General features: G+C 50.4%; 1 protein-coding gene across 3 annotated transcripts in view; it reads left to right on the top strand.

Annotated features, from left to right (window-relative positions):
• JAZF1 (JAZF zinc finger 1) overlaps positions 1 to 18,954 on the top strand; it is a 343,720-nt gene that overhangs the window by 321,668 nt on the left and 3,098 nt on the right. For 2 of the 3 annotated variants that reach the window (XM_060632790.3, XM_060632791.3), the window contains exon 4: positions 13,758 to 13,927. In XM_060632790.3, coding sequence (XP_060488773.1) covers positions 13,758 to 13,927 — 170 coding nt within the window. Of the gene's footprint in view, positions 1 to 9,669; positions 9,963 to 13,757; positions 13,928 to 18,954 lie in introns of those variants that run through there. The other variant, XM_060632792.3, reaches the window with a different exon arrangement.

Raw genomic sequence — 18,954 nt, 5'->3', positions numbered from 1 at the left:
GGCTCTCGGAAGAGGAGACCCAGAAATTCACCATTTCTCCTTTATATTTTGCACAGAGGGTCAGATCTTGCTAGAAATGCCGTTTCCCAGCTCTAAAAGAGAAGAAAATGGGCAAAAGGACCTTGGTCTTTTGTCACTGTGTTTCTGTTTTTTGCTTTTTATGGGCAAAGCCTACTTCCTACCCATGTCAAAGATGGCGGGTGGGGCATCTTCCTGGCCTGCCCTCTCCTGGACAGGATTCTGGAAAAGAAGCCAGAAAGCAGCCCGCCAGCTCTCTCGGGGGGATTAGCACACCAGGAAGTGACCCAAATAGAAGCCCCTGCTTCGGTTTGATAACGTATCTCGGAAGCGGGGGAGGCCGGGCGCGAAGAATGGGAGAAGCCAAGCCGATGCCACGGCGTCTGCTCCTCCATGTTGGTGCCATCAGGACACAGATGTCTAAAGTCTCCGAAATAACAGCGTCATCTTCATCCATTGTCATACAGATAGATTCCCATCCGACCGGCCATGGGCAGTTCAGGCAGAACAGAACCGAAGCACCTGGTGATTTCGGAGTCCGGCTTGTAAATACATCACCCGTCACGTTTCCGTGTGGGGGTTTGGGCGGGATGACAGGTCTTTCCTTATGTCTGTTGCTGCTTGCCTGGGGACCGATAGATGTGGTTTATTGGGGCCAGGACTATTCCTGTTTCCAGCCTTCAGTAGATAGCTGATCATAAACCTTTAGTCTTGTTACTAAACCAGGGGGACGCCTCTTGTTTTTCGCCCCGTGGCGTTTATATGGCGTCGTTCTGTTAGACACGACTTACCGTAAACACGCTGAGGAGAGGCAGCCTGCGAGTCGGGATTTGCAGTCTAATGATGCTTGTGTCCAGAGAGACCCTGTAGTTGAAGAGGGGACAAAGATGGAGGAAAGGAAAAGAGTCCACCCCCCTCTGTTCTGGGCAAGGAAGAAAGACCTCGTGCTACCAGTGCATGTGACCATCCACCCTGTTCTCTGCCGGGCCCTGCGGAAAGCCTGTTCTGTGCCCTGGCCCAGTTCTTACCAGTGGGCACATAGACACTGCTGTAGTCCTTTTTTTTTTTTTATATTTATTTATTTCTGAGACAGACATAGCATGAATGAGGGAGGGGCAGGGAGAGAGGGAGACACAGAATCCGAAGCAGGCTCCAGGCTCTGAGCTGTCAGCACAGAGCCCAACACAGGGCTTGAACTCACGGACCGCGAGATCATGACCTGAGCCGGAGTCGGACGCTTAACCGACTGAGCCCCCCAGGCGCCCCATGCGGTTCTCATTTTTCACTGAGGTAACTGGGGCCTGAAAGGAGGTAAGTCGCCCAAGATCCGGCAAACAGGACGTGAATTTTGGCAGTCCGAGTCCCGGGGCCTCGCTCTTATCACCGGGCCACCTCCCGTGGCCAGAGTTGATGCTTCTGTGTCTCGGCAACAGGGAAAGCTCAAAGCCATTTCTCAAATCAGCTGTGTCCACCTTAGAGAAGAAGGTCGTCGTCCTCTGAGGAAGTAGCGTCGTGTCTTTGTCCCACAACACGTGTCATATGTCAGGGGAGTTGAGGGAGTCAGGCCGGAGCAGCCTATTCCACATGCTTGTCCAGGGTGGAAGGCTAGAGAAACCCCAATGGGGTTGACCATGAACCGCGCTCGGGGTGGATGAATCTGGAGGTGTGGTGGCCAGGTGCAGGGCTGCTGAAGCACGTCCCAGCATAGGTCAAACCCAAGCAGGCCGGAGCAAGCCAAGGGCGAGAGGCGAGAGCACGGGAGCCAGCCACGGCCATGCACGTGCCAGTGGGCAGCTTTGTTGACTTCTGCGGCTCCTGGGGTCTGTCAGTGACCCAAGATCTTCAAAAGCAGCTGAGCATCGTCCATTGGCCTGATGGACGTTTCAGTTTGTGAAGTCGCATGTCTGCTCAGCCCGTGAAAACGCCAACAGCAGATAGTTGTTGCTAAATGGCGGGTGCTGGTTGAAGCACCTATGTGTGTATTAACTCATTTAGCCCCCTGCCGTGGGTGCTGTGCCCAGGAGGACCTGAGTGAATGGCCCAAGGTCACCTAGTGAGTCACTGAAGGAGCCAGCGCCGGGACGCACGCTGTCAGGCTCCACGGTGTCCTCTTGTGACCCTGTGAGATGTTGCCAAAGAAATAGAAATAAAAAGCAAAGTGCCATGGGTGGGAGGGGGAGTCACTCCATGGCGCCCTGTCCCCGGGAGCGTAGGAAAAGCCTAGTAAATCAGCTCGTAGGGGGTGGGTGGAGCTATGGGCGGAGCTAGGAACAGACAAGGCCACGTTGTCTGCTTCTCACCCGAGCCTTTATTATCATGTCCGGAGTGGAAAAAGTCTGACTCGCTTTTATAACATGTCCAAAACGATCTCTTTGGCTGGGAAGTTCTTGCCCCTGCAGTTTCTCCCTCCCGATCGCTGTTGTCAAGGTTTGTCCCACGCGTAACGTTCCGCCGGATTTTAACGCGGCCCTGATGAGTCTGAAGCCGGCCTGATAGGGGCAGTATGTAAAAAAAACGACATCACTGGTGCTTTCAGGAAGCTGCCTTGTTACGAAGCCAAATAGCCTTCTTAAAAATCAGAAGTACTCTCATAAAACTCGTTTTTCACGCGGCACAGGCTGTAGTTTCCACATGGGACAAAGTGTGAAACTGAGCTTTTATGGGAGATCTCGGAGATTTGTGTGAACTTTCAGTGACTCCCATGACATTATTCCCCAGAGGAATAACTTATTTTCTGTTGTGGTGCGTTTCCCTGTCATCGGCTGTGTCTGGAAAGGGACCGTTACTCCGGTGCAGTGGAAACTGGTTCCTGCCGGCGGACCCCAATTATTTCTCAGCTCAGTGATTGCAGGCTTTTTCCTCAGTATCCGTCATCCTCTCCTTCCCAGCCCTCTTCTTCGAGCCCTCTCTCGGCACAAAAACACTCACCCCCGTCTGTAGGTGTGCGCTCTGTGAACACAGCACACCGTATTTCGGAGTTCGAAGGCAAGACCCCACACCGATCGTCAGCTGTCGCAGGTGCCTGTACTGCACGGAGAGGCTGTGCTGGGCTCAAGAGATCCTCCCGCCCCCTACTGTTTGCCGAGTTTGTGTTTTTATGTTTTTAATAATGTTTTTAATGTTTTTTTTATTTTTGAGAGAGAGAAAGGGAGAAGGGGGAGGAGGGAGACAGAGTAGCTAAAGCAGGCTCAGTGCGTCTGCCGGCAGAGAGCCTGACGCAGGGCTCGAACGCACAAACCAGGAGAGCACGGCCTGAGCCGGAGTCAGACTCTTAACCAGCTGAGCCACCCAGGGCCCCCCAGAGTTCATGTTTTTAGAAGCAGGTCATTTCCCCAGAGGAGGAGTCTGAGGTGTGACGACAGACTACTGGGGGTGCCCACATCCTCACTGCACGCCTCGAGGGCAGAGAGTCTTTGTCCTTTTCATCCCCGGGTCTCCAGTACGGTGAACCAATTAACAAAAGTCAGTTCAGCGGTCTTATCCCAAATCAGCGTTCTATTTTTTTCCCCCCGACAGCATTAGAAATCAGTACCTCGATCCGTTGTATTGGAAATGCAGAGTACGGGTATTTTTGTCTGTGCATTTTAGGCAGATGACTGTAACCAGGTGATTTCTTGTTAGGATTTGTCTAGCCTATGTCATTTCTTTCAAATTGAGACTTTTTTAAAGTTTATTTATTTTTGAGAGAGAGAGTATGAGCAAGCATGAGTGGGGGAGGGGCAAAGAGAAGGTAGACACAGAATCCAAAGCAGGTTCCAGGTTCCGAGCTGTCAGCACAGAGCCCGACGCGGGGCTCGAACCCACGGACCATGAGATCATGACCTGAGCCGAAGCCAGACGCTTCACCGCCTGAGCCACCCAGGCGCCCAAGTCTAGACAATTTTAGTTACTGATTAAAATAATAATTCCAGCTAGTGCTAATATATACACAACTATGTGCCAGAAATTAATCTGATCACCTTATCCATGCTGAACCGTACGGTCTTCCCGGTAGCTGTGTGAGGTCAACCCTAGTGTTTTTTTCAGTTTCACCAATAACAGAAAGGAGGTAGAGAGAGGTGAAATGAGGCTAGCGATGGCAGAGCCAGAATCCTAATGCAGGCAGCCTGCTCCCAAGCCCCTGAGCCACCTGCCTTCCCACACAGCCTCTGCACGGGGTTGGGTTTGGTCTTGGAGCCGTGCTCATCAGGGTTAACTGGAGGATGTGCGTCTCGCAGATCCCCAGATCCAAGGTCATCCCTAATGTCGTCATCACGCGTCCCTTCGTTACATCATGCACAGATGGCATTGTGTTTTAAAGAAGCATAATCACGAAGTACAAGATGTGCACATTACGCACACAGCAAATGTTCTTCCGGTGCAGGGGTCTCTCCTGTGGATTTCGTTCATTTTACAAAGACGAGCTAAGGCGCACTGAGGCCAGGCGCTGTGCTCGGTGCTGGGGATGCTGCAGGGAATAAGGAGAACTTCCCCTGTGACGGTGATTTCCCAGTGAGCCGATCAGGGTGATGGGGAAGGCGGATCTCCCCACTGCCCTTGGACACACTTAGGTCTCTCTTTCCTGAGTTTGGCTCCAGCTCCTTCCTGGTTCAGGGCAGTTGTGATTCTCTGGGTCTGGCCCAAAGCATTGGCTCCAGAAGGCCCACTCACCACTCACAGGCCTGTGCTTGCTACCTGCCCTACTTAGCTTGGCTGATTTGAAACTCTGAGAACCCATTCTGTTCGGCAACTTGATGACAGACCGGGCAGAGTCCAGGGTACCGTGGGTGACCCTTCTTAGTTCAGCACAAGGTCTGTGAATGGCTTGTGCCATTCTTTAGAACCGGATGCGCCTACTCTGAAAACAGAGATTGTCCCCGAGAGCATTGACCAAGATCATGGTGGGATGCAGTCATAAAGGGTACCACAATCTTTTTCGTTTTGTGACGAACTGTCTTCATACTTGGTGCCCGTTGTATACACCTGTCACTTTCCTATTTCACCTGTTGGCCCCCCGTCTATGTGTGCCCTCCAGATGGTCCTGAGGTTGGCTTGCCAACAGCCCACGTTCTCAGGTAGATTGTAGGTTCCTGCCAGCTGACACAATACCTTGGTGACGGTCACCAAAAATGACCTTTCTCTTCTCTTTTGACCTGTTTTACATCCTACTTAAATGTTGGTTAAAATTGTTTGGTGGTTTTCTAATCTGGATGAAATGGTTCTTTTAGTTAGAAGTTCTATAAACTGAGATGCTAATGGTCAAAAATAGCCTTAAGCTTTTTTAGCGTGACACATAGTTAAGAACTATATTTTAAATTGAGATGCACACCTGAGACAAGTTTTATGAAGACTTCTTAGACTCTGACACTTTCTATTCCATTCTGTCTTTATTTTATTTCTTTAATGCCCCACCAAATTGATTGTATGACTCACTTCTGGGTCACAGTATGCATTTTGAAAACACTACGACTCTGCATCGGGGGTAGGTCTCCAGAGCAGCCAATTGTCACAGAAAACTTTTATGTTAAATCTCTATGACTCTTGAGCAACCACTCGAAGGCTAAGGGAAAATAAGTCCTTTTACTCTCCCCCAAAGGTAAAAGAGTGGAATTCCTAATGGGATGCAGAAAGGCAGGGGGTGGATATTGCTGAAATCTGGGCTGTACTGAAGAGACATTGCCATTTTTTCTTATGGTTGACACACAACGTTACGTTAGTTTCACATGTATGGGATGTTATTTCTCAGTGCCCATTTGTCCTGAAAAATAGCCAAGAGCTGGGGACAATAAAGGAGGAAATGGTATTTTGTTTCGGGGGGCAGTTTCTTTCTCCTCCAACCAGCATGAAGAGCTGGGAGATTGGGGACCCAGAAAAGTATGCCCAGCTGGAGCCCTCAGTTGGCAAGGGGACCCCTCCAGGGTAGGAGAAGAAGTCCTTCAGATAATAAAGTTCCAAGCAGCTATGACATGGAATAAGGTCATGATGAGGCATCGGGTTGCTCCTTGATATGGGAAGTCATTAGAGGGTTTTAAAAGGCAAGTAAGATAATATATTCACTTTAAAAAACAATTTGTTTAATGTTTTTTTTATTTTTGAAGGAGAGAGAGAGAGAGAGACAGAATGTGAGTGGAGGAGGGGCAGAGAGAGAGAGAGAGAGAGAGAGAGAGAGAGACACAGAATCTGAAACAGGCTCCAGGCTCCCGGCTCCGAGCTGTCAGCACAGAGCCTGATGTAGGGCTCGAACTCATGAGTCTTGAGATCATGACCTGAGCCAACGTCGGATGTTTAACTGAGCCACCCAGGCGCCCCTCACTTTTTCTTTTTTTAAGACTGTAGGAGGTCAAGAGCTGTATAATATGGGGTCCCCTTCTACTAGAGCCAGAGAAGTATATTCCCTCATTAATTCATCCAACAAGCTCATGTCTTTGGCTCCTTAAGTGCAACCACAGCACTGGGCAGATTATCAAAGATAATGGCCAGGCACCTCCAAGTAAGTTAGAAAGTGTTGAGTCCTATGAGGGAAAGGTTGCTTCTGGCTTGGAGAGCCAGGACCATTTGCATAGTTAAGGAGCAGTTGGGGGAGGATGACATCCAGGAATAAGCTGAGGCCAGGAGCAAGGAGGTCAAGAACTTTCGAGGCTCGGCACATAGTCCCCAGCCATTAGCGTGTCTTCCATGGTCATCATAATGTTGCCAATTCATTTAGACGATTGTTGCTGTAGCTTCTATAAATTGGGTCAGTACCAATTAAAGCTAATTTATAATGATAAATCTATAAGGCAGGCGACTCTTTGCTAATGTATTTGCCAGAATTTGACACCCCAGGAGAGTTTTAATTTGCTGTCACTGCAGTTAGCACTTGTGCATGAATATTAATGATCTGCATTATAGGGAAAATGGGGTATGCTGGGTTTCTGGAAAAGGTTGACTTGTTTTCATCTATCTGTGTGTCAGTGTTTTATGTTTATGAATACAAGGAATGAGAACACTGTGGGTGCTCCAGTGGAGAGCAGGCCATGTGCACAGGCTAAAGGGGTAAGCAAAGGACAGATGGGCAGAGGTTGGAGGGGAGTAGACAAGATTTGAAGTGGCTCCTGGGGCGAGTGACAGTGAGCTTGCCAGAGGCACTCAGCAGGGCTCCTGGGCAGTGATGTGGGTCCAGGTGGGTGAATCTCTGTGTGTGTGTGTGTGTGTGTGTGTGTGTGTGTGCAGAGGCTCTGGACCACCTCGCTTTCTCATGTGATGCATGAGAAAGGCTCTGGTTTTTACTTCCTTTGCCAACCACCGGTAGGATCTTTCTGGCAATCCTGCAGAATGGTAATTGCCTTATCATGAAACCCTCTCTGCTAGGTTGTGCTCCTCCCCAAACTGAGATGCCAAAATGGGGCTCTCGGGGTTGCCTCTCTTGGCTGCTGTCCTGCCCACCGCAGGCCCCGCGTGGGGATTGTGCAGTGTGGATGGTGACGATAGAAAAGTCAGCCCGAGGCAGACCACTGGCAGCCAGTGTTTATGTGGGCAGGGCGCGGTGAAATGACATTTTCTTGGAGAAACTCTCACACTGACCGGTGGCATTTTAAAAGTCATAGTATCTAAGACAAAGCAGAATCTGAAAAACCAGCTCATGTAGCTTCTCTTTGGAAGACTTCGACTGTGCCCACCCTGGGAGGGCAGGGTTGAAACCACTTGGTGTACGAGCCCAGTGCTTCCCACACACTCCCGTGTGCACCCCACGAGCGGCTGTGACTCCACACGACGATGCGTCCCCTTTCCTTCCTCTCCGGTCTCTCCAGGGCCTTGTTTTGTGTGTCACGTCTTGATCCGTCATGCAGGGGATGTTCAATTTGAAAAGAAAGGAGCACGAGGGTTGGGACCAAGTACCCTCGCACCCGTCCAGTCTGCCTGTTTCTGGCCAGGTGACCTTCGGCACATCCGTCACCTCCTGAACCCCCCGCTCTCCCCTCTGTTAAATTGGGGCAATGAAGGTTGGTTACGGGACAAGCACCAGGCACACAGGAGGCACCCAAACCCTAAGCGGCAGGAGCAGCTCCCCACTCCTTCTGGTTCCAGAACGACGCGTGTAAAACAAAACCTGCTCGTTCTTGGCTGCGATTCTTATTAAGAAGTCCAAGTAAACACAGAGAGGTTTAGGCATGGGGTTGGGGGGGGGGGGGAGCGCCAGAATTTGGGGAGCAAATGACTGAAAGCAAAAGGAGGCCAACAGAAAGCAGGCATTGTTACTGTGTCATAAATGCCTCCCGAAAATCTTCTCTTGCGGCCCACCGGTGGACTGAAATGAACAGGCCGTGTTAGGACAGGCCCTCCGCGCCATGGAGTGTTGTAGCCAGAGGACCTGCAAAGGCAGAGACCGTCGTAACAGAGACGTGGCTGGGCTAGCGTCCGCCAGAGTGCTCAGCAGCCCGTCTTTCGTGTCCTCCGTTCTTGGGCTCCCTTTTGAGACGCGGATCTGGGAGGGTGTACTCTCTTCTAATAGGGAACAACGGGTTCGTCACGTTTGGACACCTGATCAGGCCAACCGATGTTTGTTTCAAAGTGCAGGGGAAATGTCTCCAAGAGGGTTCTCCTGCGCTGTTTCCCAGGTAGCACAACCCAGGGCACGGGGGCGCCACGACTGGCATCCGTCAAACCTGCTGGCAGTTTTCACCTGTTCTTCTTCATTAGGGTCCGTAAGCTTTCGCTCTGTTTTGTCAGAAAGCCTTCCTTGGGGCCCTCTAAGCATGAAGTTGAGGAGGGGCTGTCCGTTCGTGGCCGGTGTTTTCCTGTTTTGTGTCTGAGCACCTCGCCCTTTTCAACGGGCCCTTGCGAGGATCTGGGGCTGCCCTGTAGAAAGGAAAGAGCGAGAGTGGGGAGAAGAAAGGAAGATGAAGACGAAAAGGATAACCATAACCTTTTGCCGCTTACGATCCTGGGCCAGGTAGCGCTGAGAAGGCAAGCCCTCCGCACAGACCGCCGTGGGCCAGCCGAGTGTGGGGTGCAGTGGCCCGTAAGTTCCAGGATTCTGATTCCATGACCCGGTGTCCCCCAGCAGAACTTGATTGACTGACTCATTGATTGAGACAGCATGAGCGGAGGAGGGACAGAGGGACACACACAGAGTCCAAAGCAGACTCCAGGCTCCGAGCTGTCAGCACAGAGCCCGACGCGGGGCTCGAACCCACGGACCGTGAGACCATGACCTGAGCCGAAGTCGGACGCCTAACCGACTGAGCTGCCCAGGCGCCCGTCTTTTATGATACATTTACTTCTTCTTTTATCCTCATCCTTTGATTTGCGTATGTTTGTACAGTAACGTGTTAGTGCACACATGCCTTTTCCAATAAATACATTCCCACATGCTCATACTCAACAAGGTTTAATTGATCGGATGTAGGACCAAATTGTCGGGCGGCCCCTGCTGGGAGACCCAGCTTTGCCACGCCCCACTTCCCGTAACGGGCGGGGCAACTCCAGCAATGGTCTGGAAGCTACCAGGAACTCATGAAGTTCGTTTTGAAAATCGCAGATGCGGCACACATGACAAATGAACCGCCCTGGGGCGTATTTTTTCTCCACGCAAAGACGCGAGGAAAGGAATACAGCACAAAAGAGAGGGGCTTGGCCCAAATGTTTTCGTAACTCTGGAGGTGACTTTAGTTTCGGGTTCGCTCTTCCTAGGGCGCAAAGATGTTCGAGAGCAGACGAAGGGCGGTGGCCGTTTGCAGATGTTTTCTGCAGGACACCCCGGGCCCTGCCGGCACGTCTTCCAGATGTCAGCACCAGGCGGGTGCTGGCACGTGCGTGCGTGTGGCCTGGGAGCAGAGCGCGCCTGTCCCCACCTGCCGCAGGTCCCCTGGCTGCAGAATGAAAGACGGCCAGCAGCTGAGGACCAGGCCTCGCCTTCCAGCTGCTCACAGCTCTGTTGGACGACAGGGTGGCATTTGGGGTACAGTTAAGATAAGCAACAGAGCCCCCCCCGCCAACACACACACACTTCTGTACCCTCAAGAGCGAGGGAACGGTGGGCGAAATGAGGAACCTATTTTTATAATGTTTTACTTGTTTATGTACCAAATACTCCTTTAATGTTTATCCTATGCCAGGCATTGTTCTCGGTGTATTGTTTTAAATTAAAAAAAAAAAAAACTCTTTTTTAACATTTACTTATTTTTGAGAGAGAGAGAGCACGTGAGCACATGGGTGGGGGAGGGCCAGAGAGAGCGAGGGAAACAGAATGCAAAACAGGCTCATGGCTCTGAGCTGTCAGCACGGAGCCCGACGCGGGGCTTGAACTCACAAACTGTGAGATCGTGACCTGAGCCGAAGTCGGCCGCTTAACTGACTGAGCCACCCAGGCGCCCCGTCGGTATGTTGTTTTGAAAAACAGGAACTCAGCTATGCTTCACGCAGCCTTACGGGCTGGTTAGTAGCATTAGCCCATTTTACAGGTGAGGAGTCTAAAAGATCAGAGAGGTGACGTCACTTGCCCGGGGCCACACAGCTTGTCAGTGGCAGACCAGGGCTCACACAAGCCCCCAGACCTGGGCTCCCAGACCTCCCTGTAGATGGGGAGGTGCTTAGCTCTGCCCACACTGAGAAGTCCACGCAATGCGCTTGTCTTTCTGGTGGAGATTCCCATGTCTTTCAGAATTATCTTAGTTTTTGCTTGATTTCACAACAGGCCTTTCTAAACGTATCATATGCAACGTGTTCATGTAACGTTATCACAAAAATGAAGTTACGTTGTCTTCCACGTTTTTGAGCACTTACTATGTGCAGACGTTCTGTAGGCGTTAATTCTAATCCTTAAACTGCAAGGAAGAGATTTGTGTCCCTTTCACAGAAGAGAAAGCGGATGCCAGTAGCTTGTCACTCAGCTGACATGCCCAGCCAAGACGTGCACTGATGTCTGTTATAGGCTAGAATTCAGTGTAAACAGGTGCTTCTTGATCCCCTACCAAGGGAGCCGGTTAATTTCGCAAAGCGCCCCAGCGGTCCCTGTGGTGAACTGGTGCCTTGCCAGGGGGTGTGGGGGGCGGGGGTGGGCAGTTAGCCAGGGACAGTGCCCCTTCACGCCTGTCATCCGGGGCTGGCGTTTCCCCTCACAGGCGCCCCAGCTCGGATGATGAATTGTGTGGTCCCCCTACCTGCAGGATGCCGCGTGGTTTCCAGGCGACTGTGTCCCCAGCATCCAGCCCTCAGGGGCTGGCTCCCTTTGATCCAGTGGAGTCTTGAAGTTTTCTCTTCTGCTGGGCTTCATTAAGCCCTCAGTTGGTCTGAGGTTTTTTCCCCCCAGTTGTAAATGTCGCATGGTTCTTGGTATTCAGGTTAACAAATTAGCCCAATTAGATGGGTAAATTAGTCATTCGAACTTTCCGAAAGCCTGCTGGAGGAGCTTTGTGAAATAGCATTTATAGTTTTCTAACAAGCAATTTAAATTTTTTTTTTTTTTTCAACGTTTTTTTATTTTTTTTATTTTTGGGACAGAGAGAGACAGAGCATGAACGGGGGAGGGGCAGAGAGAGAGGGAGACACAGAATCGGAAACAGGCTCCAGGCTCCGAGCCATCAGCCCAGAGCCTGACGCGGGGCTCGAACTCACGGACCGCGAGATCGTGACCTGGCTGAAGTCGGACGCTTAACCGACTGCGCCACCCAGGCGCCCCTTCTAACAAGCAATTTAAAGGACACCAGCATGTGGCATTTGTTTAAGAGCAAAATGTCCTAAACAATGCCCTACTTAAAAACAGATTTCAGAATTTGCTCACAGACTCCGAAACACGGCGGAGTATATACCCCTGTGTTGTCTCGTAGAAGCATTTCCAAACGGGTCTCTTATTCCTGGGGGCCACGGCCCAATACAGCAGGGTTACCGAAACCCAGAGTTATTTCAACCCAGCTGAAAGTTGAATTCCAAACCGTTTGCCAAATTGATTTTTCTGCACCAGCCGAGTTTCTAAATAGGCCTCAAAACAGACTGCTCTGGACTCTGGAGTGGTAGATGATAAAGAACCAGCGAAAGGGAGTGCAGCTGGCAGTGGAGGCCGGGAGGCACGGTGGGGAAAAAAGCAGTGTCCCTTAATAGCTCATTGAAAGCGCATAAGCCCTTGAACCTCACTGGACTCGGTTTCCTCCTGTTTTGAAAGCAACAGTCCTCTCCAGGGTTAAATGAGATAATGCATCGACCGTGCCTGAAACACAAGAGGCGCGCCATCAACCTGAAGTCCCTTCCTTCCTTCGTGGATCCTTTTAAGTGTTAGCTTCAGAGGCCGGCGTCCTTGTGCCTGGCTCAATTGGCTCTTCAAACAATCTTATTAATGCCTATTAAAATGAAACCCAATAAAAATGCCAATATTTGGTGTTGAAATAATTGATGTAGCAGAGACGGACCATGGAGCACCCAGGCAGGCCCCTGGTGCAATTTAGCCTCACACCTGGGGGATGAATTTCACAACTGTAATTGCTACCATATAATTCTTATTAATGTTGTGCTATAATTCCTATTTATTCCACGGGGCTTGTAAATGCATTAAGACTTGTCAACATATTATTTTACACTGTTTATGATCTTTAGAATTATGTCCTTCGGGGTTGTATTGTGCAAAAGCTCAACATAAATGGCTTTGGGCCTCATTAAAAAAGAGCAAAAAGCGGCTGCTTGTTGAAGTGGTTCTCCGTCCCCACCATCCTGAACAGAAGTCTGGGAAGCACATTTTTTTTTTTTTTTTTTTTAAATTTTTTTTTTCAACGTTTTTTATTTTATTTTTGGGACAGAGAGAGACAGAGCATGAACGGGGGAGGGGCAGAGAGAGAGGGAGACACAGAATCGGAAACAGGCTCCAGGCTCCGAGCCATCAGCCCAGAGCCTGACGCGGGGCTCGAACTCACGGACCGCGAGATCGTGACCTGGCTGAAGTCGGACGCTTAACCGACTGCGCCAACCAGGCGCCCCTTGGGAAGCACATTTTTAATTCAATTCCGAACAGAGCTCTTAACGTCAGGAACACAAGGGAGTCCCGTCCTCCCATCCTAGCAGTCTGACTGGGATGGGTGAGCCCGCCCTCCCAGGGAATGCTGTGAAAAGACAGGTGTAGACAGGACCCTGGGGACAGGTGTGGTAGGGAGGTGTTTGGTCCTCCATGAGCTACAACTTGTACTCGGACATGAGTTGGGTTTGGAGCTTCAGGTGTTTCTGGGTCCCCCCCAGCCCCCCGCTCCCTAGCTTCTGGTAACCCCCTTTTAGTTCCAGATTTCCTCGTAGTCCTCTCAGCTCGAGCTGTAAAGGAAAAGATCTGAAATTAAGTCCCACTGAAGTGTAGCTAGCTATTCAGTGTCAAGTGTAACCCCCTCCCGCAGGTGTTTGCATTTACGAGGCTAATACGCGTGAACTTCTGGGGACAGAATTCTGTGCATTGGAACGTCAGCCGTAGCCGGTGTGTACGTGTTCGGGCAGGGGTGTCTGCCGTGGCTGGGTGTCTTCGGCTTGGGCCTCAGAGCCTTCCCTGCACCTTTGGAGTCACGGTCAAGTTCTTGCTCAGCTAATTGCCTGCCAGGAGTCGTTGGGCAGCTCTTAATCTGGTCTCTTAGTGGAAACGCAGGTCTCTCTGCCCCCAGGGCAGTCCCTTTGTGCCTGGAATGTTCCCCCAGGGCAGGAGGAGTGGCCCCCGTGTGGTCACCCATTCCTCCCTGCCCTGCGGGTGGCAGGAGCAAACTGGAGGGAGCCCTAGGACCGCTGCTGAAGGCTCTTGCGCTTCTCTGACCCTGCAGGCAGCGAGTACGACGAGGAGGAGGTCGACTACGAGGAGTCAGACAGCGATGAGTCCTGGACCACGGAGAGCGCCATAAGCTCCGAAGCCATCCTTAGCTCGATGTGCATGAACGGAGGGGAGGAGAAGCCTTTTGCCTGCCCGGTTCCTGGATGTAAAAAGAGATACAAGGTAAACGCGGTACCACCACCCCACCGGGCATGACTGCGTGGAAAAACAAGCCCCACGTCGGGCAGCAGCTCCTCCTGCCCAAGCGAGCGTGCAGCCCGGGCAGAGATGCCCCCCTCTCCCGTGCGGGCTGAGTGCCCGGTCCTCCCGGAGACATGTGCCTGGGCACACGCGGGCCCCTGGTCCCTGGCAGTTCCGTGGGGTTTCCCCTCTGCTCATCTGCGCGGGAGCTGCAGGTCGAAAGAGGGGGTGTTTTTGGTAGGAGGATCGTGTTCCCGGTGGTCTTGAAACTCCTGTCCTATCAGTCAGAATATCAAGTGTGTCACCTGTTTGCCAAGCACCTGCCTCAGTGGTTGGCTGTGCAGGTGGCTCTCCGAAGGCGGCCTTGACGTCTTAAAAGTAGTGGATGTGCTAGGGTATTTAGCTTTCGGGGAGGGAGCTCTTGCCCCCTCCCGCCCCCACCAGCCCCCGCCTACTGGCAGGAAAGGCAGAAAAGGGGGCTTTGAAATCTTTCTCACCAATGGCCCACCTCAGTGCCCTCTCTATATAGATGATGTGGAACCCGTGTCTCCGAGAGCCTGGCTGGGTGTCATGAACAGCCCGGGGCACTAGATCTTCTGTTAAGAAAACTCAAAGGGACAAAACAATGAGGAACACCCACAACATTCAGGTGTCAGTCCAGAGGGCGCCTTAAAAAACAAATTTTTTTTTTTTTTAGGAAGGAAGAATATTTATTATATAAATATTAAAATCTATACATTCTTAGCTGATGATACATACTTGATTAAAAAGTCTTTTACTTTTCGGGGCGCCTGGGTGGCTCCGTCAGTTAAGTGTCTGACGTCAGCTCAGGTCACGATCTCACGGTTCATGAGTGCGAGCCCCACATCGGGTTCTGTGCTGACCGTGTGGAGCCTGCTTAGGATTCTGTCTCCTTCTCTCTGCCCCTCTCCCCCTCAAAACTAAATAAACACTTTAAAAAAAAAAATTACAACACTTCTGCCAAGTGTCAGCAACTCTTTAAAATCCAGCTGTGAGACAGAAATATAAAAATCAGAAACATACTTGGTACATTTGATGATATGCGAATTTACCCATAGCTCAGCAGGTTGACCTTTTTTTTAATAAAAAGGCTTAAAAGATGTGCAACAGCATAAGCAATTCTCCCATTGCTCTTAAATATGTCCCTGAACACTAAAAAAGAAAACGACTTCAGTATTTTTTGTGCCAGCCACTATATAGAAGCATGCAACACAAATGAATCACAAGACTAAGTGGCCAAGGTTTCACCTATTTTATACTGTTAGCATTTTATCATGGAAAAGTCCAGATATGCTTTGTGTAAAATGAAAACGCCAGGGTGGAGGTGTGAGAATCCCATCAGGACAGGGGAGCTGTTGGGGTCAGAACATGACTCAGAGTTACAGACGCACATTTTCTTTCTTTTTTTTTTTAACGTTTATTTATTTTTTTGAGACACAGAGAGAGAGAGCATGAACAGGGGAGGGTCAGAGAAACAGGGGGACACAGAATCTGAAACAGGCTCCAGGCTCTGAGCTGTCAGCACAGAGCCCGACGCGGAGCTCGAACTCGCGCACCGCAAGATCATGACCTGAGCCGAAGTCAGACGCTTAACCGACTGAGCCATCCAGGCGCCCCGGGACACACATTTTCTACGTCAGAGGCATGGAAGACAGAGTAGGAAAGGCAAGGAGGCTGTTACCTCGGGAGGCCAGAAAGCCAAGGGATTGTCAGACAGGCTCATTTTTCCAGAGGGTAGCTCTTGCGTGTCAGAAAGAGAGTTTTCCTTCTCTATTTATTTCAAAGTGGACAAAGCTAGACTGAGAATTCGCTCATTGATTCCTGCCTGCTTTCCAGATGCCCCTCTCTCCAGGCTTCCCTGCCCCCTTCATTCCTTCTCCACAGCCTCCCCCCGCCTCCCCACCTCACTTGTTTTCCTACCATTATTCTTTTGCTGTAATTTTTCTCTTGGGTTTCCAGCAATTTCTCCTGTAGTTGTCTACATCTGGGTGGTTGGGGACCTGAGTGTTCTTTCTGCACGTAAGGCCAAAAGAAAATTGAGTGAAGCTTGGGCTGCGGAGGCTGCCTGACTCAGTACCACCAGCTGACAGATGACCCCGGGTTGCAATTTGTGGTCCTGATTTCCATGAGGGAAGTGTGAGTTTCCTTTTCTGGGCCAGAAGGCCAAGTAATGATACGTGGGCCAAGAACAAACACGTAACTACTTCTAACCGAGTGCTTGAGGAAGCGTGGTCATACTCCTTTCAAGCTTCAGTTTGACTCTTTCTGCTGGGAAGTTACTGGCCGCAGGGCAGTGGTGAGCTCTGGTGTAATTCCTGCCTCTTATTTACCGCGTGACGGTCGGATTGGGTGTTGGCTGGAGGAAGGTTTAATGAGCGGCTGTGCTGTGGCGTCAGGCAGAATCCAGAAGTGGTGCCATCTTGTTGTTCATTCCCAGGGCTCCCTTCAGACTTGTCTGCTGTTGGCAGGGAGTCTCTAACCCGTTAGCCGCTTGGGCACCGACCCCAGATCAGTGCTTCTCACCACTTCCCAGCATTTGCAGAACAGAGAGGTGACGTTCCTCACTTTCTAGACTTCATGCTGAGTTGGGCAAGGGAGAGGGGCCCAGCAGGACAGCCGAGTCTCCAGGTTGTTTCCCGGATGAATCCCTTTGCCTGGGGTGCTCCCTTTCCCTCCTCTCTCCATCAGCACTTGTCATTTGAATTCCCCTCACTTCTCAAGGCACGGCTCAAATGCCACCTCCTCTGGGGGAGGCCTTACCAAGTTTCCCGGCGCTCATTCCCCAACTGAAGTTCGATCCCCTGACCTTTCTACTCGCTCTGTTCATACCACTGGAGAGAGCACTTACTAGCTTTTCACCCCAAGGGTCCACACAGCTCATAGACCCTTCAGCATCGGTCACAGGGCTCGGACAATAGATACTCTGAGGATAAAGGAACAGAGGCAAAGTGTATGGGGAAGAAGACAACGCCCCCCCCCCCCCCCCCGCCCCCAGCCAACCACCAGGACCCCAGAGCAGTAACGTGATTTTGGATTTGTCCCAGATACGTTTCAGGCCTGGAATAACTGATCCCATCCACCTTGGTGCAACCCACACTCTTCTTCTGACTGCAGGCAAGAGAGAGAGGACTCCCCAAGCTTGTAACTGGGAATGGCTTTAAAAGATGGGCTGTGGTGCTTTGAGGTTTTTTTGCCTTTAATAATTTTAAATATTAGAGTTGTTAGAATCAAGGGTATTTTTAAGAAATAGGCAACAGAACAAGCTGTCCCCTGCACTTTCTCTGGAAGGGTCCCTCTGCTACATGGAGAACATTGGTGGTTTCAGCATCGTGAAGAAAGCGTGAAGGCGGCCTCTAATGTCCAGATACACAGCCAGGCAGGTGTGAGCTCGAGGTTTTCCGGGAAGGCCACATCAGCTCTTCTCTCCCTCTGCGGATCTAAATCTCCTTGCCTCTCCTAACTGTCCCATCAGAAGCCCTGGTGGGGGTATAACAGGCAACCTTTCCAGACAGCAACTTGGCAGTAAATAATCAGAACTTCAAAAAGGAAAGAAAGAAAGAAAGAAAGAAAGAAAGAAAGAAAGAAAGAAAGAGAAAGAGAAAAAAAAAGTCCATATTCTTAGCTCCATAGTCTCCTAGAAATGCATCCCAAGCACATCGTCAGGGATGCAGAGATTGATATACAAGGATGTTCATCACACTATGACAGCACAAATTTAGGAAACACTAAATTTCTAACAGTAGGGCAATGGAATAAAATGATGCCCTCAAAATCCTTCTTTCAAAAAAAAATACATAACGGTGGGAGACTCCAATCTCATGTGATAGATCTCTCATGGGGAAAATGCTGGAAGGAGGTAGCTCAGATGTTCAATAGTGATTAACCTCTTCTTTTTTTATGTTCCTTTGCATTTTCTACATTTGTACAATTACCTACCCTTGACACAGATTGCTTTAATAAAGGGACTTTAAAGATGTGACTCCCACCTGACTCATCCTGGACGTTGTATGTGCGGCCATGCGGAGTCCAGTGGGGGAGTGACTTCCATTTCAGCTCTCAGGCTGGTTGGTGTCACCACGCTGCTACAGGTGGCTTTACTTTCCACTCTTAACACCACCACCCCCTCCAACCCCAGCTCGTTTAATTTTTCTTCCTTATCAAATCCCCAAGTGATTTCATCCTCTCATTTATGTAGAGCCTCAAGGCCTGCGGGGAACTGAAAGTTAGTTTTTATATCAAGGGCACATGTCACATATTGTATTTATTCGGGTCTGAGTCCGGACTATAAAAATCAAATACTGTCGAGGACACAGTGGCCCAGCTTGGCGTACAGACTTTGGGTTTCATGATTTGATCTGGACTGGAATTTAGAGAAGAGCGTCTGAATTGTTTGTTGTGCATTGACTGGTTCTATTCCCTCATCAGGGCAGGTAGCTCCTGATGGTAGAACCTGGCATGGAAATGAGCTGATGCCACCCTTGCCTGCCTGTGCCCCCTTGCTGCCTCCTCCCTGCCTTCCGGCACATGCCAGCCCTGTGTCAGACCACCATAGTTTAGTGACCATTTTCTCCAGATGGAGTGTCCCAATCCTTCCCAACTTGTAAAATTTTTCAAAGACCACCAGTTGGTTGTACTACATAGTAAGTACCTAGCACTTCAGGTATGTGGAATTCTGGGAGAAATGTGGACTACTCTGGAATCCGGCATCCCTGGGTTCCCATCCCAAGCCTATCATTTACCTGCTTCACTCACCTTCTCAGTGTCCATTTCATCTAAAACAGGAGTACTGGATAAGACAGGACACCTCAAATACTCAGCATGAGAAGCTCTTCATGTTACTGACCTTCCTTGCCCCCCCCCCCCCCTTTTCTTCTTTCCCTTTTTAAAGATGAACTCCCAGGGCGCCTGGGTGGCTCAGTCGGTTAAGCATCCGACTTCGGCTCAGGTCATGATCTCATGGTTTGTGGGTTCGAGCCCCGTGTCGGGCT

Source organism: Panthera onca, chromosome A2, assembly GCF_046562875.1.
Source record: "Panthera onca isolate mPanOnc1 chromosome A2, mPanOnc1 haplotype 2, whole genome shotgun sequence".
Lineage (NCBI taxonomy): Eukaryota > Metazoa > Chordata > Mammalia > Carnivora > Felidae > Panthera > Panthera onca.
This window is presented reverse-complemented; position numbering and strand designations above follow the sequence as displayed.